Genomic DNA, 23,109 nt, shown 5'->3' on the forward strand with positions numbered 1-23,109 from the left:
AAAGTGGAAAGCGAAGATGAAGAACCTTACCCTCCATGCTCTCCAAGACTGGTGTGTTGCTTGGGGCTCCATCCTCCCCTGTTACCCTGATGATTTCCACGGAATCCACCTCCTCTTCCTCCACCACCTCCTCTTCCTGGTTCACCTCCTCTTCCTCCTTCATTAAACCAACGGACGCTGTGTGACTGGTTCTGACCTCTACCTCGACTCCACTGATATCTGCTGGGAAGCAATCAATTTTTTATACAGGTTCCGTCTGACATTCAGCCTACATAATGCATCTTCGTATTTGGGCATTAAGCAACGGCCAGTATTAAAGCTATGGGAATCATAGCTTAATATAATTTTTCTTATCTGACTTGGCATCATTGGGGGCAGGGATAGCTCAGTAGGTAAAGTGGTCGCCCCATGATCGGAAGGTCGGCGGTTCGAATCCACTTAACGGCTACCCTGAGGTACCCCTGAGCAAGGTACCGTCCCTACACACTGCTCCCCGGGCGCCTGCTTAGTGGGCTGCCCACTGCTTCACTGAGTGAATGGGTCAAATGCAGAGAAAAACAAGTAATTTCCCCATGGGGATCAATAAAGTATCCATTATTATTATTATTATTATCATTAACTCGGCCCTGGCAAAATTCAGTGTTTTTTAGTCTAAGGAGCTTGGAAAGAAAAGCGTCTGGACTTGTTTAAATTGCTTGAAGACGTTTCACCTCTCATCCAAGAAGCTTCTTCAGTTCTTCAGTGTTTTTACAATGTATTGTTTTGCTTTGTTTCGTCACAGAGGTACAATGTGTACCATCTACACCAGACAATTTCTGCTCAGAATCTGGAAAAACAGCACAATTTCCATGACTAATCTGCCAACAGAGAAACTTTGGAGTCTGGGTTTGTTAACTCCCGCACTCCCCACCAAGGCAGTGAGGCTGCTCTAATGCAAGCACTGCACACATAAACAAAAGCGAGGAAAGCATGCCAGCGCTAGCGCTAGGCGAAAGGCTAAACTGTTCCAACCAGCACTTCCATCCATCCTGCTCTGTAACGTTCGCTGCTTGGACAGTAAAATGGATTATCTGTGGCTCCAGCATTTGACCCAGTGTGAAGTTAAGAACTATTGTGTTTTCATCCTCGCAAACATGCCTGAACATGGACATTGCTGACTAGGCTATCCAGCTAACCGGGCTAGCATGCTATCGAGCCGACAGAAAAGCCTCCTTGTCTGGTTAGAGCTCGGGCGGTGGTTTGTGCATCTACATCAACAAACTGTGGTCCCCAAATTCGGCTGAAGTGAGTCTTTAATTGGACAGTGTTGCCCATTCTACCTACCAAGAGAGTTTTCCTTGATACTTGTTATAGCAGTGTCTCACACCAATACTAACTTGGCACTAGCAGAACTGTCTCATGCTATCAACGAGCTCCAGACTGTGCACAAGGAAGGCTTTTTTGTCGTAGCCGGCAACTTCAACCACGCAAACCTCAAGACAGTTCTCTCCAAATTCCATCAACCAAGAACTTCCCAAGCAGAGGAGAGAACTGCCTGGATAAAGTGCACCAACGTGCACGGGGCCTACAAGGCAGCTGTGCGCCCGCAAATCGGCACATCACCATGGCACTGTGATGCTGCTGCCCACATACATATTACTACTGAAACGCACAAGACCTTCCAGAAAAACTATCAGAGTCTGGCTAAGTGAGGCTATCTCAGCGCTTCAGGACTGTTTTGAGTGCACAGAGTGGAACATGTTTAAAAAGATGGACCTGGACAAGTTCACTGAATCTGTGACCTACTACATCAGTTAGTGCTCAGGGGATATAACGGTCTCCAAAAACACCAAGACAAGAGCCAATGAGAAGCCCTGGTTCACTGCAGCAGTACGTGCATGTCTGAGAGCGAGAGATGCTGCTGTCCAGTCTGGAGATAAAACAGCTCTCAGAACAGCCAGAGCCAACCTCTCTCGTACCATCCGACAAGCAAATTGCACATGCATAAAAGATCCAGAGCCACTTCCACAACACAAAAAGACTCTTGCGGGTTATGGCAGGGCATTCAGGCCATCACACAGTATAAGCCTGCACCAAGCAGCTGTGATGGAGGTACCACACTCCCTGAGGAGCTGAACAAGTTCTACGCACAGTTTGATACACTGAACAACACACAAGCAAAGAAACCCACACACCCCCACCACCAACCAGACCATCTCTCTGCCTGCAGCCGACATGAAAAGATCTTTCACCAAGCTCAACCCACAGAAAGCTGCTTGACCAGACAACATCCCAGGTCGTGAGAGACTGTGCTGATCAGATGGCTGATGTCTTCACAGACATCTTCAACTCATCACTGAGCCAGATGGCTGTCTTAACGTGATTCAAGTCCACTACCATCATCCTGGTGCCAAAGAAATCCTCTACCATCCCAACGCCCTGACCCCTATCATCATGAAGTGCCTCGAGAGACTTGTCATGGCACATGTGAAAAGCAACCTCTCTTGCTCACTGGATCCACTGCAGTTTGCATAGTGGCCATTTCCACTGCACTTCACCTCTCCCTCTCCCACCTGGACAAGAAAGACACCTATGTCAGAATGCTGTTCATAGACCTTAGTTCAGCATTCAACATCATTATCTCCCAAAAACTGTTTGACAAACTCAGCAAGTTGGGTATGAGCACCTCTCTCTTTAACTGGATACTAGATTTCCTGTCAGAGAGGCCTCAGTCCAAATCAGCAACAACATCTCCAGCATCATCAGACTGAGCACAGGAGCTCCTCAGGGCTGTGTTCTTAGCTCACTGTTGTCCACCCTCCTGACAGACGACTGCACCGCCCTATACAGCTCTAACAACATCATCAAGTTCCCTGACGACACAACCGTGGTTGGACTCATCAGCAGCAACGACTCATCAGCGTACAGAGATGATATGGTGTTATTTTAGTGCGTGCGTAAAAAAAAGTTGCAAGCGCAAATGTTGTATGTTGAAGAGAAAATTAGTTTGAGCAACCACATGAGCCAAAGTGGGAGAAATGGTAATAACCCCGGGCGCATGCGCACGCAGCGACCGGGAGTGAATGAGAGCTTGGCGTCCTAAGTTTTTAAGTTCTTATCGTTTCTTTTTGTTTCTATTGCTGGCATGTGTTTTGGTTGAAGGAAGTGACAGTTTTCTTACAAAGTGACACATGCTCCACAACAGTGAGAACATCATGGATTCTTTTTTCTTCATTGTGGTTGGATTTCTACTGTGCTGGCTTGTTTCCATGGATGTTACTAGCTCTTATGCAGTATTTTGTAAAGACATGATTATACCTTGTAAGCACGTTAAACTGTACGCTAACAATAAGTCATGGGTCACCAAAAGCGTCAAAGAGACAGGCCTTTAAAGAGGGGGCTGTTACTGATTTTCAGACAGCCACCAAGGAACTGAAAATCGAGATCTTGAGAGCAAAACAGAGCTACAAAAACCTTCTTGAAAGCAAATTTGCTGCAAAAAATTTTGGGTCTGCCTGGAATTGTATGAAAACCATAGCAGGGTTTCAAAATCCCCAGAGCAGCAGTCAGATCATTTTAGATGGTTTTAATTCAGACAGAGATTTTGCAAATGCTTTAAATATGTTTTATGCTCGTTTTAGTTCTTCTGATTTTAGCGAGGATATTTCTGAACTGAAACAGAAACTGAGAGATACTCAGCACTTTATCATTGAACTCAGCGATGTTAAAAAGGCCTTTCATACAGTCAATGTGAACAACAGCCAGGGTCCTGATAATATTAGTGGCCGCCTAATTAAATCTTGTGCTGACGAACTCAGTCCTATATTTCAGGTTATTTTTAACAAATCCTTGCAAACACAACATGTGCCCTCTCTTTGGAAAGAAGCAGTCGTGGTTCCTGTCCCTAAATCTAGTCGTCCAACAATTCTAAATGACTTCAGGCCTGTTGCCTCACTTCAGTTGTCATGAAAGTCTTTGAAAAAATCCTCAGAAATGTGATTATGAAAGAGACTGAACATCAGCTGGATCCAATGCAGTTTGCATATAGGCCCAACAGAGGAGTGGAGGACGCACTTTGACTTTATTAAATCTGATTCCTAAACATGTAGAGAGTAAAGGGACTTTTGCAAGACTTCTTTTCATTGATTTTTCTTCGGCTTTTAATACAATACAGCCCCATATTTTAACTAAAAGACTTTTAGAACAGTTTGAAATCAGGAAAAACCTGGTGGGCTGGATTTTAGATTTTCTAACTGACAGGTCACAAAGAGTGAGAATAAATGGGGTTCTGTCTGACCCAGTGTTCTCCTCCACAGGTTCTGGTCAAGGGTGCGTCTTATCGCCCTTATTATTCATTCTCTATACAAACATGTGTCAGAGCAGACATGAAAACAGGGCCATCATTAAATATGCAGATGACTCTGTTATTGTCAGCTTACTGAAAGAGGGTGAAACTAACCACGGTCCAGTCATTGATGACTTTGTTCAGTGGTGTGAGGAGTCTTATCTCCAGTTGAACATACCTAAAACAAAACATATGGTTGTTGATTTTAGGAAACAGCAAAATGGGCACGCAGTCAATTTAATTAAAGGTCAGAAAATAGAGCAAGTACAATCATATAAATATCTTAGGACCATAATCAATGAAAAACTGAACTTTGACTCCAAATCAGTTTGTAAAAAGGGTCACCAGCACCTTTATTGCCTTAGAAAACTTGCTCATTTCCACATTGACCAAAAAATTTTAACTTTGTTTTATCGTTCTTTAATTGAGTCTGTTTTTTCCTTTTGTTTGGTGGCATGGTTCGGTCAGACCTCTGTCACAGAGAAAAACTCTCTAAATCAGATAGCGAGATGGTCCAGTTGTCTGATAGGTGAACCACAGTCTTGTTTAGCCTCCCTGTACTCTAAGCAGGTACAGAGGATGGCTTTATCAATCCTTAAAAATGGTTCCCATCCTCTAAGGGGTGAATTTCATCTTCTTTCCTCAGGACGGAGGCTTCTATTTCCGAGATGCTATAAAAATAGCTTTGTCCCTGTTGCTGTCACTGAATCAAATAAGAACTGTTTTTGTTTCTAAATATTAAATTACAATATATGTGCTACAGTGAGGTTTATATCTTTATTCGGTATGTGTGTTTCTGAAGGGATGGCAAATGGTATCATTTTTCTGTAAAGCAAATTTACCTTGCCTATGGGTATAAATAAAGTTACCTTGACCTTGACAAAAGTTTAATTTAAGCGAACAAAATTGATTTCTGCGTGCAAGAAATCTATTTCAATGTTTGCGATTATCCATATACCCACACAATAACAGCCCCTCTCAATCAGTTGTTGGCATTTGATCACAGACTTGGATGCAAAAATTTCTGATTAGCTGTTGTGGTCTCCAATCAGCGCGGTAGCTACTGTAGCCAAACCATAGCTGGACTGGCCATCGGGCATACCGGGCATTTGCCCGGTGGGCCGCTGGCGATTTTTTGTTTTTATGGGCCGATCAATTTTTTTTTTTTTTTTTTGGAAGGGTATAAATAATGAAAGGTGTTGGATTGGACAATTGGTCATGATCGACTCTGGGCTGGACCAATTACAGCCGAGGAGGTCGGATGCACCCTCCCCCTTGTTTAGCAATCTTATAGACGAACTAAAGAAAATGGAGAACAAAAAAAGGAAAGGAGGTGCAGAAAAAATTAGGGCCAAAAAGAAACAAGCCCTTCAGGCAGACGCTGCCAAATGTGTAAAAATAACTGAACTGTTTGGCGGTAGCTATGGCATAGCTTCCACAGATTTAGCAACATCAGAAAGTGGTGGAGGCCAGCAGGTGGATAAGGGAAAGGGGAGGCAAGAGGAGGAGAGACCCGAGGCGGCCGCCGGTCATAGTGGCAGAGGAACTGAACTTCAGGTAAGAAGTTATGACCTGCTGTCTGTCTGTGTCAGATATAAACCAAGTTTAGTTGTAGTTTGTTTTCGTTGTGCTGGCTTTTTACAGTCGCTTAGAATAACTGGTGCTGCGTACTAGCTAGCATGACGGAGTTTATATACTGCTGGGCGGGTGCTATGAAGTTACTGATAGTACATTTTATTTTATGCTTAAGGTTAGTTTCTCAAACTCCTAAAAATCTTAGCAAATTGTGCCAATCCTTACATGTTGCACCAGGCTGATTTATCATCAAAAGTGGAGAAGTCTGTGACAGGAGACAGAAGAGCAGCAGAGAGAGATGGAGATGGAGAGATGACTTTATGTCATCCATGAGGGATGCATTTGACATATGTTTCACATATTATAGCCCAACAAGTTACTCATAGCAATTTAAATACAAGCAATCAGCTTTTGGCAAATACCGGAAATCAGTTTTTGGCAGACAATCACTTTTTGGCACAACACCGGCTATTACTTCTTGCCATTTTTTGTGTTTTTTTTATCGCTGTGTAACTGAGTTCAATTGAAAGCCTGCATGCGCTAGTACCTCTTGCCACAAGTTCCCAGAATCCTTTGCGGTTTTACCGCTGAATGACGTCACATTTTTGGTGGGCCGGTCTCTAGTCAAAATGCCCGGGCCGATTTTTTGTCCTAGTCCAGCCCTGAGCCAAACCCAGCCAAATATCCCTGAATGTGTTTCGTCCAAAACTCAAATGAGGCAGTTGAGCAGGAACGAAGAGTGGCTAGGATTAAAATACTCTTCCTGGGTCAAAAAAATAATCTTTAAAGAAATTGTCATGCGAGAACGCCCATACGGAAAAGAAATAGTAGAAACTTGTAAAAGACTTGCATAAGATGTGGCCTATTTCATGAGTGAATCATATAAGGCTTATATGATTTACTCATGAAAGTGGCCACTTTCTCATTACTTTCATATATTGTTTTAGTAAGTATCCAAAACATACAAGATTCATTTATATAATTTTTTAAGGGATCACTCTTGTATGCTTTTCATACAAGTTTCACACAAGACAGATACAAACTTTATAGGATTTATATATATCTTTTCCATATGGGCGTAGCTGTGTAAACTTCAAATATCTGCTTGATTTATCAAGACATCACATATTAGAAAAAGTGCTCTAATGTTTTGTAGATGCCTGTTACCCACCAGCTGACCACATACTGGACTGGCCATCGGGTATGTCGGGCATTTGCTCGGTGGGCCGCTGGTGATTTTTTGTTTTTATGTTTGTTTGTTTGTTTTTGTACCAGTATAAACAATGAAAGGTGGTTGATTTGCTAATTGGTCATGATGGACTCTGGGCTGGACCAGTTAAAATACATCTGAATTGAGGTGAAAGGGAACGCAATTTGTCCTGAAATTCAGCTAGATTGAAAAAAAGATGCAAAGCTGGAGTTATTCTGGGTCTTTGATGCACAGCTGCCTCTTCTCCTCTCATATCCCCCCCCCAGTTGATGTTTGCTGGAGCCACAACCATAAAAGCTGCTGGTCATCGGTTTGGATATCTGGTGAGGGGGAAACATGAAGATGAATCATGAAATTCTATTAAAAAAACTGGAAAGGTATGAGTTTAGGGGAGTGGTTTTGGAATGGTTAAAAAGCTATGTAGGGAATAGGCAACAATATGTACAAATAAATGAATATAAATCTAATTTGATGGATATAGCTTGTGGAGTACCTCAAGGTTCAGTACTGGGTCCAAAAATGTTTATTATGTACTTAAATTATATCTGCAGAGTATCGGAGATTTTAAAGTTTGTAATATTTGCAGATGACACAAATATACTGTGTGCAGGTGGGGAATTGCCACAGGTTTTGGGGATGATCACACAGGAATTAACGATATTAAAGAAGTGGTTTGATATAAATAAATTATCATTGAATCTCGATAAAACCAAATTTATGTTGTTTGGAAACCAAAAGAAAAACATCGAAGTAGAAATATGTGTTGACAATGTATATTTAGAAAGAGTAAATGAAATAAAATTTCTTGGGGTGATCATTGACCACAAGCTCTGTTGGAAGCCACACATTACTTATGTTCGGGGGAAATTGGCACGGGGCATTGCCGTCCTGGGGAAAGCAAAGCATATGTTGGATCAGAAAGCACTGCACATTTTATACTGTGCTTTACTACTGCCATATATGAGCTACTGTGTAGAGGTCTGGGGAAACACATACAAAAGTAACACACAAACAATAACTATAATACAGAAAAGGGCCATTAGATTAATAAATAATGTGGGGTACAGGGACCATACAAATGCACTCTTTGTCAAAATGCAAGCTATTAAATTCCAAGACTTGGTGAAGTTTAAAACAGTGCAAATAATGTATAAAGTAAGAAATAAATTGCTTCCAAAAGAAATCTGTAAATTGTTCATAGAAAGAGAAGGTGGGTATAACTTAAGAGGGAAATGGAATTTAAAAATACAAAGTGCTAGAACATAGGTGTCAAACTCTGGCCTACTTACATTTGGCCCGAGAAGCCATACCAAATTACTATCAGAGCTGGCCTACTGGTATTATACAGCTAATATATATATTGTTTAGTATTAAGCTTTGCTTGTTCCATATTCAGTTTTTCAGCAAAACGTGTTTTAGTCCATAAGAAAAGATTCATTCTCATATCTGGAGGAATAAATATATTTCAATAAATATTAATGTTAGCCCGCGACTTTGTTCCAGTTTTGAATTTTGGCCCACTGTGTATTTGAGTTTGACACCCCTGTGCTAGAACAACCAAAGAACTATGTCTATCTCAATTGCAGGAGTTAAATTATGGAACAGTCTAACAGAAGAAATAAAAGAAAGTAAAAACATGAAACAGTTTAAAGTAAAATATAAAAACCTAATTTTAAATAAGTATAAGAATGAAGAAAACGGGGTTAACCCAGGACGGTAATGTTGCTGGTAATGGTGTTGTGGTTCTTTTTTGGTTTTTTTGTTTTGGTTTGTTTGTTTTTCCATAACTTGTGTATCTGCAAATATACACATTCTGTATTTTTCATATGAAAGAAACTATACTGTGGTGGGCTTGCTAATTTCTTGTTTTTGATTTATGTATGTTTTGTTTTGTTTTTCTTTACTTTTGTTTCATATGTTGTCTGTTTAATTTAAGACTAAAAAAAATTAAATGAATGAGAGGTAAAACTTGAGGGGGTAGGGACAAATAAGTAAATACTTCAGCCTACTCCTTTTCAAACAAATAATGGAATCATATTTTGTAATGATTGTCAAGGCACATGTTTGAAATGGTTGAAATAAAAATGAACTGAACTGAACTGAAACCAGGAGATGTCCTTTAGTGTTCATCTCATGTAAACTGAATAGAAATCATATATATACCAACAACACAGTGTACATCACTGTCACAACAGTGTTTGTTTTGTTCAAAGGCTTTATGGTTTTTCCTATAATGTGGTGGTCGGTCTCTAGTCAAAATGCCCGAGTCAATATTTTGTCTCAGTCCAGCCCTGGCTGACCGGCTCTTCAAGGGGCGTACTCCCGGCACAGCGTTTTCACCCCCCCCCCCCCCCCCCCCGCGCGGTTTTTCGCTACACACTTTTGCTACAAATCCTCTGTTTGATTTTTGTTCCTGAGTAGATTGGTTTTGGCTGTGATTATAGTTCGGCTTCATAACTGGACAGTTTTATTTAATACTGAAGTCTTACTTGGAGAGCTGTCAGTCTGTTTTGAATTATACCAGTCATTATCAAAATGTTTCCTCCTCAATTTTTATATTTTTTTTTTATGTTAGATTTAATTCAGAGTGTAGATAAAACAAAAGAGATGGTGATTGATTTCAGGAAGGTTGGCAGAGATCACCACACAGACCTCACCATAGATGGTGCCGCTGTGGAAATAGTCAGCAGTGTTGAGTTTCTGGGTGTGCACCTAGCTGATGACCTGTCCTTCTCCATTAATACCACAGCAGATATAAAAAAAGCACAAAAGTCTCCACTCCCTTGGTAGAATCAGAGAAGCAGGACTCTCCAAACTTCACCTTAAACCATTTTACAGAGGCACCATTAAAAACATTCTGACACAAGGTTTTACATCTTGGTTTGGCAGCTGCAAGTCCTATGAGAAGCGACAACTCAATAGGATTGTTAAGACTGCCAGGATTGTTGGTGCCCCTCTCTCGTCTCTGGAGGAGATCTACAAACAGTGATGTATATGCAGAGCTATCTTCATCATCGGAGACTCCCACCACCCGTCTCATGGCCTGTACTCCCTCCTGCCTGCCGTCTGACAGGAGGTACAGATGCATCAGCTGCAGAACCACCAGGATGCTGGAAGGGTTCTTTGCAGAAGCTGTGAGACTGATAAATGGACTGTGCACCCTCTCCATCCATTCAGCTATTCACACAGATATACTGTAAAATCCACAAGCAAGCTGTGATGCTCTACATATGCACACACACAATATACTCCCCAGATACACACACTGTTTGACTTAGTTATCCTCTACCTGAATGAGCGGGACTATGTTGTCATGGTCTGGGTGAGTGCTGGGGTTTTTTCCACTGAGTCACTGTTCCACCCCTGGGCAGAGTCGCTGCTTTCCTACATGTCTCTACACCTGCTGGCAATTGAGCTGCCAGTACTTAAGACCAGCACTCACCACTCCTCTTCGCCAAGTCTTCAGCTAACCACACCATCCTGTTGTCACCTCCATCCTCTGGCGATACACTCTTTCATCCTGAAGCTGGTTTGTGCTTGGCAGCTCTTTGCATCACAGCACCTCTTCGACCTGCCTGTCCTCCTGTCACAGTACTCAATCGGACCATGTTTTCCTGGAGACCGAAACTGCCTCACTTTGACCACTTACCTCTCCCTTGCCATTCCTCCACCCGCCAAAGTAAGAATGTTTCTTCATGGTTCATACTCACCAGGATTTACAGACTCAGCCACTAAAAGTTGTCTCCTCTCATTCTAGTGTTCAGTGTTTCCTGCCCCGTGCCTCTGTACCTATCCCCTCGTCACAATTCTCTGGTGCTTTTGTAAAATCAAGTATTTGTCATAGTTTAGTATCACTCCTGTTTATAGCTCACAGTATTTGTCAGGCCCTGGAAAATAAACTTTTGTTAATTACTCATCCTAGCCTCTGTGTGTTATTTGCATTTGAGTCTGGGTGTCTGCTTCAGTCTTGGCCGTGACATATGTATACTTGAGTTCATTTTAGAATTTAGATTTTATGTTATTTATCCCTGTTTATTGCTGCAATTTATTGCTGTCCTTTTATTGCTCCTGTTTGTTTTTAATTTGTATTGACTATTGCACTATAGAGGCTGGTGAGAAACAGTATTTTGTTTCAGCCTGGGTAGCACCATTCTAAATGACAATAAACTTAAAACAAAACCCAAAACCCATAATGACATTATAGAACCCTCGATCCTGTGATCATGATGCTAGTCAGACTTGCAGTTTTCCCTTATTCCAGTATTGTTTCCTAAACTAGTCTAACTAGTTGCTCACTGCAGTAAAAGTTCATTATTAAAAAACTTTAACATTACCCTGAAGCTCCTGTTCGTTTCCCGCCTGCTTGCTGTGGGATGGTCATGGTAGGTCCGAGGTCTGAGAACTCCTTGCTCACAGCTGTAGCCATGACTCTGACGGTCGTATCGTTGTTGTCCACCAGGTGAATCTCAGTTAATGATCTCAGACCTTGTGGGCTGTCACAGTGCTCCCGAACTGCCTGGGCTATGGTCTCAGCACAGAGGTCAACAGGGAAACCAAAGATGCCCGAGCTGATCGCTGGCAGTGCAATGCTGGAGCAGTTGGCCATCTCTGCTTGTCTCAGACTTTCTCTAACGGCAGTCTTCAGGCGTGACACTGCTGTCTTCTTGTCAAAGTCAGAGAATCGTGGACCAACTGCATGGACAACATGTTTGCAAGGCAGGTTGTAGGCATCTGTTATGATGGCGTCACCAGGACGTAGACGTCCATTTTTAGCGACGTAGTCGCTGCTTTCTCTCTGCAGCTGTGGTCCTGCAGCCTTTAGCAGTGCCAAAGCCAGGCCACCAATGTGGTCTAAGTCCTCATTAGCTGCATTGACCACAGCGTCCACACCAAAGCTGCAGATGTCCACCTTACTGACAGAAATCAGTACTCCACTGTTGGTCTGCACTTTACAATAACAAAAGTTAGTTTCTCCTCCATAATTCTCTGCTTCTTCTTCTTCATCATCTTCAATCTCTGGACGAAGGAAGACCGCACATCTTATCTCATTCATTAATGTAGACAGTAACATTTTTCCTTGGTTTTGGAAATATTTCTTTGCTCCTGGCTTGTCCACAGTTAAGGTGTCAGTGAAGAGAGCACTGGCCAGTTCCATAAAGCAGGATTTGGCTTTCTGGACATGAAGACGAGCACCAAGGATGCTGATGCTCTGCTTCTGTACATAAAACCTTACTGATACATCATTATCTTTAACGATACTGGACCATTCCTTTGATTTCTTCTTTTTAATAAACAAAACAACAGCACAGAATTGGAGACGAAGGGTTTCTTGGACTTGTGAATTGCTTGCAATAAACTCCTTCAGACTGTGGCTGACCTCTTTCACTGGATTCACAAAACCCGCCACTGTTATTTTGTTTCTTCTTTCTGGATGCATCTCAATGGCAACCGTTTTTTTCTTGGATAGGTTGTAGGTATCCAGCAGCTTTTGCTTCAGGTGGCCCCAGGTGGGAAGTTTTAGAACTTTTTGGTCTTCCACTTCTACAATCTGATGAGCCAAAGCAGTCTTCATCTTACTTTCTGCATCAACAAGGGCTCTGTCAGAACTCCCGAACAGGAGAACACTTTTGTTGTCGATGGTGTAGATTGCACTGATGCCTTGAGATGTGAACAAATCCTGGGACAAGTCCATGGGATCCAATGTTCTGAGAAAGTCTAGAAGACATGGGGGGACACTCTGATGTTTCTTACTCATATTCATTATCTTCTCAGAGATCCATGACTTGGTCTTGTAGACCTCTGCAGGTAGTCCTCTAATTGTCAACTTCTGGGTGCTTTCATCATAAGAGAGTTTCATCTCAGGAGAAACATTCAGAGCAGCTGTCTGGAGCCCCTCCTGGTTCAGAATGTAAAACATTGCAGGGGACAAAATCATTTCCTCAGAGATGCTGTTTGTCTGTCGTTCAATGTGACCCATTGCTTTAAGAAGGATCTTCTCCACAGGAGCCTTGATTTTCTTTAATCTATCAGCTCGGCCAGCAACAGTCAGAACCCCTTGTGATGCATCCAGCACCAGGATGGCATCTTCTTTCACAATTGAACGGACATCTTTCTCTGCAGCTGTCCATCCCTGTGCATTTGCTTGACATATGAATGCTGTGTACTGAGACATCAGGCGATGGAAGGCATGTTGGGCCTTATTCATCCAGTTATCTACATGTTCTGCAGTCAGACCTTGCTGCCTCAAAAACTCTGGCACAGGGCTGAGTTTCACGTTGGGGTGATTTAAATCCACTCTGCAGAAATGTGGACGCATCTGATCATTGATGTGTTCTGATAGTTTCTTCTCCACAAGGAATTTCCAGATAACATGGTGAACATGCTCTGTGAAGGGGTCAGGCATCTTCCATGTTGGTCGTTCTTTGCCGTACAAGGCGGTTCCCAGTGACTTGTAGTATGGATACACTTTCACCGTGACAGACTTGATCTCGAGGTCTTTTTTTATGCAAATCTTTTCCACAACTGCAGCAAAAGAGGAGCAGAGAAACAAAGGTTAGGTAAGTGGTTACTCTAACCCAGGGGTCGGCAACCTGCGGCTCCGGAGCTGCATGTGGCTCTTTAGTTCTTATACTGCGGCTCCAGGTGGTTTGCGAAAATAAATTAGAAGTATTTAGCTGAAGTGTATTTTATTTATGTTAGTTCTTTTTTAACTTGTAGTTCTAAATTGGAAGATTATTGTGATATTGAAATATAAAAATAAAATTATATTCTATTACTTTTTCATCCGGCCGGCCGGGCACAGCCCGAAGAGGAGACATGGGCCCATCCTCCCGCAGGCCCACCACCTGCAGGAAGTGCCATAGGGGTCGGGTGCATTGTGTGCCGGGTGGCAGCCAGGAGTGGAGGCCCTGGCGGACTGATCCCCGGCTGCCAAGACTGGCAATAGGGACATGGAATGTCACCTCTCTGGTGGGGAAGGAGCCTGAGTTAGTGCGTGAGGTTGAGAGGTACCGGCTAGATATAGTCGGGCTCACCTCTACACATGGCTTGGGCTGGCACCAGTCTCCTGGAGAGGGGCTGGACTCTGTCTCAGTCTGGAGTTGCCCCTGGTGAGAGGCGGCGGTCTGGGGTGGGTATTCTAGTATCCCCTCGGCTTGCTGCTGGTACGTTGGGGTTTTTCCCGGTGGATGAGAGGGTTTGTTCCCTGCGTCTTAGGGTCGGGGAACGGGTCCTGACTGTCATCTTATCTCTCAGATCTGCTTTTACCATACGAACCCTCGCGGACCCTGAGGTCCTCTGGTACTGGCCTTTTGATTGTCCCTAAAGTCAGGACACATACTCACAGAGAGGCAGCTTTTCAGTGGTATGGTCCTCGTCTGTGGAACAGCCTGCCGGAGGAGCTCAGGGCCGCAGAGAACGTACATGTTTTTAAGAACAGGCTCAAGACCCACCTTTTTAATTTAGCTTTTACTTAGCGTTTATTTATTTTATGCTTATTTATTCTATCCTGTTATTCTATTATTAATTTAGGATTTACCTAATATTTATTTGATTTTATTCTTATTCATTTTTTAATCTTCTTATTCTATTTATATTTATATTGTATCCTGTTCTTATTTATTTTATCATTTTACCCTATATATATTGTATTGCGTCATATCTCCAGTGTTTCCTCGGAGGGCGCTCTCTGCACCGGGGCTGTTATTGACCGTGGCTGCTGGGTCTCTGGGGTCCTCTCAGCCTGGCTGGGGGGCTCCTTTGCCTCCCTCCTGCTGGAAGATGCTACACATGGAGACTCTGTTGTCCTGCTGGGAGACTTCAATGCTCACGTGGGTAACGACAGCGAGACCTGGATGGGCGTGACTGGGAGGAACGGCCTCCCTGATCTGAACCCGAGCGGTGCTTTGTTATTGGACTTCTGTGCTAATCACAGTTTGGCCATAGCGAACACCTTGTTCGAACATAAGAGTGTCCATAAGTGCACGTGGCACCAGGATGCTCTAGGCCGCAGGTCGATGATTGATTTTGTAATCGTATCACCAGACCTGCGACCACATGTTCTGGACACTCGGGTAAAGAGAGGGGCTGAGCTGTCAACTGATCACCACCTGGTGGTGAGTTGGATCAGGTGGCGGGGGAGGACGCTGGACAGACCCGGTGCACCTAAACGCGTAGTGAGGGTGTGCTGGGAACGTCTAGCAGAGGCCCCAGTCCGCGAGATCTTCAACGCACACCTCCGGCAGAGCTTCAACAGCATTCCGAGGGAGACTGGGGACATTGAGTCCGAATGGACCATGTTCAGCGTCTCCATTGCCGAAGCTGCTGCATTGAGCTGCGGCCGCAAGGTGGTTGGTGCCTGTCGTGGTGGTAATCCCCGAACCAAATGGTGGACACCAGAGGTGAAGGGAGCCACCAGGCTGAAGAAAGAGTCCTATCGGGCTTGGTTAGCCTTTGGGACTCCGGAGGCAGCCGACAGGTATCGACAGGCCAAGCGGAATGCGGCTCGGGCAGTGGCTGAAGCAAAAACTCTGGTGTGGGAGGAGTTCGGAGAGTCCATGGAAAAAGACTTTCGGACTGCCTCAAAGAGATTCTGGCAAACCGTCAGGCGTCTCAGGAGGGGAAAGCGGTGCTCTACCTGCACTGTGTATAGTGCTGGCAGAGCGCTGCTGACGTCAACTGAGAAAATTGTCAGGTGGTGGAAGGAATACTTCGAGGACCTCCTTAATTCCACTGATACGTCTTCTGAGGAGGAGGCAGAGTCTGGGGATGAGGGGAATGACCCGCTCCTCAGCCTCCCTGGGAAAGTCTATGCCACGGTGCTGGAAAGGAGAGTTCATCCGCTAGTCGAACCTCGGATACAGGAGGAACAATGCAGTTTTCATCACTCAAAATAAGCGTCAAACTCGCGGAAGCCGGTGTACCCGCCGGAACGCCGTGCATTTATCGAGACTTTCAACCCCAGGTAGGTAAATTATGAATCTTCGGAGCCACATTATGTCAGCAGCTATTCTCCACCGTGAACTACAAACACTGCTCACGCCTCACAGACGACAGCTTTCAGTCCTGTAAAGATGAAAGTGACTTTGTACAGCCCCGATTTGCAGACGCTGTGCACAGAGGTTCAGGAGCAGAAGTCCCATTGTTAACATATCACGGCAGACCCGACGATGTTTCCATGAACATGCTTTTCAGCATCTCTTTACTGACCACTTTTCACACACGGTTGCTGTACGCATACAGCCGGCTGTAGCTTTTCAGCTCACAGCCCGACACACACCAACACAACAGCAGAGAGAGCACAGACAACAAGGAGGCGAGGCGTGATTGCGGTGCCGCTCAGGTGCGTCCGCCTCCCCTGAAGCTGTGCTGCAGACCACGCCCCGCCACGCACATTAACCAGGTAAAATACATATTTAGGCAGAATTTTGCAAATATCTATTTTTCATCTTTTAGCAGCATAGTATTTTTTTTCCAATTATTTTTTAAAAGTCGGGTCAAGGCTCCAAAAGCCCAGAGGCGATATAAGGGTGGCGGCTCACAACAGTTTTTGTTTGCTACATGGATCTTTTTAGTTCAGCTGGGTGTCTTTCCTTTTGTTATATTTCTTTAAGAGTTCAAAATGTGTTAATTACATAAATAAAATTTAATTTTCTCTGTAGCACTTCATGGATTTCACAAGCAACACACCTTATTTGTTCACACAAAGCATAAAGGTAAAAAACAATATATACAGTGTTATCTTCATTTTAGATGTCAACAAGTATTTGCGGCTCCCAGAGTTTTCTTTTGCGTGGAAACCGGCTCCAAATGGCTCTTTGGGTGTTAAAGGTTGCTGACCCCTGCTCTAACCGCTTGGATTTAGAAAATAATTTTATAAACATTTATACAAATTATGAGTATTTCAGACGTTACTCATTTGGCCAGAATCATTCTCTATAACACATTTCATGTTGAAATTAGGTTATTTAAACAAATGTCAAATAAGGATCTGGACAGTTTACCATTTTTCAGTTAGCTAACTATTTGTACAGTAATTTTAACTACTTGTTCGTACATTAAACTTATACCTTTTGTTATTCTCATCATCTTTAGTAATAACTGTCACTTTTTGCCCAGGTTCACTTTTAAAAGCTCAAAAAGTTATGCTTATTTTGTTTTCCACTTGCCCCTGGCTACTGAAGAGGTGTCCCCTGCTTTAGAATTAAATTACTAAATAAGCAAAAACACGAGAATAACTTTGCTCTTACTCCTGGTCTGCATCATCTGTCCTTGTTTTCATCTTAGCTGCTTAGCTTCCAGTAAAGGGAACTATTAATCATACAGTATACATTGTGACAGCTTAGTTAGAAGCATTTGTCCATATTTTGCTAAACAATTTGCGTTTAAAGATGTGTAGGAACTTTGTAATAAACCATCACCGTTATCCCAACTTCTAATCTAGATCTCTGTTAGAGCTCACTAAACTCTGGTGGATTACTGAGAGAAATCATTGTTGTGGGTTTATAATCTGTTGAAACGACCAAATTAAAATAATGAATATATACCGAACTGAATCCTAAATTTAGTCACTTATAAACTATTAAGTTTAAAAAACTAAAAGCACCTTTAGGGTCGCTGAATGTGATGATGGCAGCCTGTTCAGCCGGAATCATGATGATATTGTCTGGCAGATTCCAGTTCTCGAAATACAGCTCCAGCATGTCTAGAAATAAGACAGAAATTCACAGTTTTACAGCTGCTTAAAGGAGAAATTCACTTTCTAAAGGTTATTGTCCTGGTCACTCTATGAAATTTCACATTAACATGAAGCGAGTGTCAGAGTTCATCAAACATTTTTTTTCATCATGAAACACCAAAGTAGGAGCCCAACACCCACCGGACTCATTCCTGGTGGGTGATGCCCTTTGTCACAGATTCTGTTCATAATTTTCATGGGCAGAATTTCAAGGTGTAGTCAAGTGACGGAAGGCTTTCACTTGAGTGGTCTCAGGATCTCATCTCTGCTTTTTGCAGATGATGTGGTTCGGTTGGCTTCATAGGGTGATGGCTTTCAGCTCGCCTTGGAACGGTTCGCAGCCAGTGTGAAGCGGTGGGAATGAGAATCAGCACCTCCAAATCAGAGGCCATGGTCCTCAGTCGGAAATGGGAGGAGCACCCACTCTGGGTCAGGGATCTTGCCACAAGCGGAGGAGTTTAAGTATCTCGGGGTCTTGTTCACGAGTGACGGGAGAAGGGAGCGGGAGATCATCATCATCATCATCATTTATTTATATAGCACTTTAAAAACACACCTGGTAGACCAAAGTGCTGTACAATACTAATATGCACATAGTAATAAAAAACAGACATAGCAATAACAATAACAAAAAAAAAAATCGACAAAAGATCGACAGACGGATTAGTGCTGTGGATGCTGTACCGGTCTGTTGTGCTGAAGAGAGAGCTGAAAGGTGAGTCTCTCAATTTACGGCTGAGTGTCTACCTGCCGGAGCTGGATGCGGGCCCGTGGAGGTGGCGGGAACCAACCTTCTTCTGATGATGTTGACATTCTTATTAATTCTTTTAATGAACACTGTCTTGCCATTCTTACTCAGGTTGCTCCTCTCAAAACTAGTCATTGCACTGTTAGTTCCTGCACACCATGGTTAAATAATCAAACCCGTGGTCCTCGACGCTCCTGTCGAAAATCAGAGCGTCTGTGGAAGTCCACTGGTCTGGTTGTCCATCGTCAACACTTCAAAGAACTTCTTCACTTATATAATGAGTCAGTCAAAGAGGGCAGTTCCTCTTACTTCAATAATCTCATAAATCGTCATAAAAATAACACAAGAATTATATTTGATACCATCAACAGTATTGTTTCTCCTGCAACTCAGCATGCTGTACTACTTTAATTCGGACCATGATCATAGCTCCTCCTGATCTATATTCTAAAATCAGTCAGGTTCTTGCCTCTTTCTGTCCATCTGTCAAGTCAAATATTCGAAATCTTAGAGTAATATTTGACTGTACTTTGGGCTTTGACTCACACGTAAAATCTCTGTCTCGTTCCTGTTTCTTTCATTTAAGGAATATTTCTAAACTGCGACATACCGAATTTCCCAGAGGAACCCACCCGAGGGATTAATAAAGTTTTATCTTATCTTATATGGCCTCCTTAGCTGAACTGGAAAAAAATTGTCCATGCATTTGTGTCATCGCGTTTAGATTATTGTAATTCCCTGTTTACCAGCTTGGATAAACCATCTCTTTCTCGCCTCCAAGCTATACAAAACGCAACAGCCAGACTACTAACTCGCTCTACCCAGCGAGCTCACATCGCTCCTATTTTATAGATTTTAGAATTCGTTTTAAAATTATTGTTTTAACGTACAGAGCACTAAATGGCCCCAGATTATTTATCCAAGCTTCTCACAAAATACACTGCTGCTCGCCATCTCCTCTCACAGACTCAGAGTTTGTTGGTTGCTCCCCGAACACGACTGAAGACGAAAGGGGGCGGAGCCTTTCAGTCTGTGGCACCAAGGCTGTGGAACAGTCTACCTCTACAACTACGTTTGGTTGACACTGTGGAATCCTTTAAAAAGCAGTTAAAAACTTTACTGTTTAAACAAGCTTTCTGTTGACCAATGCTTTTTACTTTTTTACATTTTTAATCTACATTTAACCTCTATATTGTGTATATTGTGCATTTTGCTATTTATCGTACTGTTTATTTTAATCTCTGTGTGCAGCGCTTTGTGACTACCTGTCTATGAAAAGCGCTTAATAAATAAACTTTACTTACTTACTTACTAAATGTCTTAATAGCAGCTAAATGTCTTGATTTTATCTGTTTTGATTTTATATACTGTTTTGTTTGTTTGTTTGTTTGTTTGTTTGTTTGTTAATTAGTTAGTTTATTTGCTTGTTTTAATCAATTTTAAATCATGCTTTTTATTTGTTTTTGTTTCTAATGTCTCTGTAAAGCACTTTGAATCACCTTGTTGTTGAATTGTGCTATACAAATAAACTTGTCTTGCCTTGCCTTAATCGCAGCTTTACTAATAATGTATGGATTGCTAGTAAAAGTAAAGTAAGTAAAATTTTATTTATATAGCAGCTTTCTAGACAGAGAATCAGAAAGTTCTGCACATAAAACAAAAACATAAAACAGGCAAAAATTAACCAAAAGCAATTCTAAAAAGGTGAATTTTTCTTTTTTGTTGTTGTTTTTTGAAAGTCAATACCGTTTACACAGTTCTTGGGCTCAGAGGGAGAGAGTCCCACAGTCAGGGGCCACATTGACAAAAGCTCTATCACCCTTAGGTCTCATCTTAGTGTATTTTATAGCAAATAAGCCCTGATCAGATGATCTCAGGGACCTGGGGAACATAGGGCTGTAGAAGATCAGAGATGTAAGCTGGTGTCAGTCCATGCAAAGCTCTAAAACTCAAAACCAGGATCTTAAAATATAGTCTGAATTCAACAGGAAGCCAGTGTAACTGAAATAGCAACGGACCACATGTACCTTTCACCACAGTCGGAGGAAGACTCTCTACTCGGATGTTCGTAGCTGCCTCCAAAGGCCGAGCAGTCAGTCCTTGTTTCTTCATCTTTGTGCTGCTCTGACTTACAGAGAGGAATCTCTCCACATCTGCAAAATAATCCAGATTAATCCTTTCAGACTGAAACAGTTTCAGAGGATGAGAGAAAAGAGCTGGGCTATAAACTGTTATATAGACATGTTGTCAGAAATAAATTAATTGCCAATATATGTCTAAATTTCTTTCATTTTATTACAGACAGACCTGCGTGGTTTTATGCTGTTTCTGTTCTTTGCAATAGATCCTGATTCAAGGTTAGAATCCAGGTTATAATGAATAAGAGAATGTATGATTGCACTGGTTGTGTTCACAGAAAAATATTAAATGAGCTCCTGCATGTTGTGATCATATTTTGTATGTAGACGACTTTATGTTGTATGTAAAGCAACAAAGATGTTGAGATGCAGTGGCAGAATGGTGATAAAGGAGAGCAGTGATAAGTTTCTCTGCTCAAAGAGGAATATTGTGTCTGTTGACTCATTTGTGTTCATTCATTCATTTACATTATTGAAATCTCAAAGTACTAAATATTCTGGTCTCAGATTTGCTTAAAAACCTTTCATCTAATTAGAAATCCCAGTCTTCAATTAATTCAATACAAAATATTACATAGAGTGCACTATACAGGTCATCGGATGTTCAAGATGGGCTTCACGTCTACCAACAACTGCTCACACTGCCAAACCAATTCACCGGACAATTATATCCACGCTCTTTGGTTCTGTCCACCAGTTCAGAAGTTTTGGCGCGAGATATGTGAAGACTTATCAAAGTGTCTGAAATGTAACATTCCAACTTCCCCCTTAGTGTGTTTGTTGGGCAGCTTAGATAATGTCACTTCAGAAAAGAATATAGCCCATATGGTTTTCACTGCCCTATGCATAGCCAAGAAAACAGTCCTCATGAACTGGAAAAATAAAAATAATCTTAATTCTAACCAATATAGAAATTATCTATTAGATTACATTAGTCTTGATACAGCCTCTGCCACCACATCAGATCAATTGCTCTGGGCTCCTTTGATCAGCTCCATCACCTAGTGGGGGTGGGGGGTCATAGTTTGGTCCCGCCTTCACTGTTGTGATTGGTGTGGGGGTAGGGACAGGCTTAGGGCGTCGGGGGGTTCCCCGGAGGCATCTTCCTTGGGGGGCTCAACCCGGGGTAGCGGTCATGTCCGATTAGGGGCTCTGTTGGCTCTCCGGTGACTGTTTCCTCGTGGTTGCATGCAGCGGGGCTAGGGGAGGGTCTGTGCTGACGGACGTGGGTTACTGACCTGGTAGCCTGGCTGCCCCTGGGTGGGTCCGGGATGGGCGTGAGGTTCTGGGGGCGCTCCGTCTCTGGGCTGGGGCCCTGGTCGGGCCTCAGGGGCTTGGGTCCTGGTAGGTGTGTTGCCGGGGTTGTGTGCGGGTGGGTGCATGGGGGCCCAGCCCTGGAGCAGGGTGCCGCCGGTGCGTCGAGCCACCTGGGGGGCTCTTCAACTGGTGGGGGAGATTGACACATCTTGCAGGAGCTTTCTTCTCTTCAGGAACTCTCTGCAGGAAGGGGAGATACAGGAGAGGTGGAGGAAGATCTCAGCCTGGGCGTCTATTGTCTTATGTAGTCTGGAAGATGAGTGGATGGTGGGGTGGGTGCAGTTTTCTCTGTGGTGGGGTTGGGTGGACTGTCCCGGGCTCTGTGGGGCCGGGCGGCGCTGCTGCACTGGGCCCGGTCTGGATGGGCCTGGGCCCCCTTTCCCTGGCGGGTCGCGGAGTATGGGGGTGCCTACTGGGGTCAGCGGGGGAGCTGGCCCCAGGGAGGGGTCACTTGCCCCTCCCTTCCTTCCCTCCCCATCTCCAGCTGCCTCCCTCTTCCCGCTCCACCACAACCACCCACACATGCAGGACCTTGGAGTAGGGGTGTGTCACCAGGGTGCAGAGGAGGCTAACCCCCCCCGTCCCCTTCTGGCTGCCTCTGCCTCAATTTTATCCCACAACTTAGACATTCACATTACTCACACTCTCATTACACATACATATAGGATCTTGGGGGTGGGCACGATACACGGAGTCCAAGTTACCATCAGGGTGTACACCTCACCCCTCGCGTGGTTGCCCACCTCTCAATTTTAAATACACGTAGACATTGAGGGCTAGCAGGAGGGACTATGCGCTTACCTGCTGCTCTCTGGCAGGTAGCTCCATGCCCTCCTGGGTTTTAAATGCACCTTAGAACACACATGCATCAACACTACAATGAGCGGGTGGAGGGAGGTTTGGAGTCTTCTCTCACCCCCATTCTCTGCAGCCTGCTGGAGCGGGGGGGCTAGGAGGAGGAGTTGGCCGTCCGACTGCGGTCTGGAGTGTGGGGCCTCCCTGCTGCTACGGAGTCGGGGCGGTCTGCCTCTCCCCACCGCAGGGAAAAGGGTAACACCACCT

General features: G+C 43.5%; 1 protein-coding gene across 4 annotated transcripts in view; it reads right to left on the reverse strand.

The window, feature by feature from the left end:
- The window catches only part of LOC145432246 (protein mono-ADP-ribosyltransferase PARP14-like), a 60,358-nt gene that overhangs the window by 18,693 nt on the left and 18,556 nt on the right, over positions 1–23,109 (reverse strand). For 3 of the 4 annotated variants that reach the window (XM_080308947.1, XM_080308946.1, XM_080308944.1), the window contains 4 exons: positions 20,620–20,745; positions 17,713–17,811; positions 11,444–13,631; positions 31–222 (listed from right to left, as the gene is read on the reverse strand). In XM_080308947.1, coding sequence (XP_080165073.1) covers positions 31–222; positions 11,444–13,631; positions 17,713–17,811; positions 20,620–20,745 — 2,605 coding nt within the window. The remainder of the gene's footprint in view (positions 1–30; positions 223–11,443; positions 13,632–17,712; positions 17,812–20,619; positions 20,746–23,109) is intronic. The other variant, XM_080308945.1, reaches the window with a different exon arrangement.

The sequence above is a fragment of the Astatotilapia calliptera genome, chromosome 12 (genome assembly GCF_964374335.1).
Source record: "Astatotilapia calliptera chromosome 12, fAstCal68.1, whole genome shotgun sequence".
Taxonomy (NCBI): domain Eukaryota; kingdom Metazoa; phylum Chordata; class Actinopteri; order Cichliformes; family Cichlidae; genus Astatotilapia; species Astatotilapia calliptera.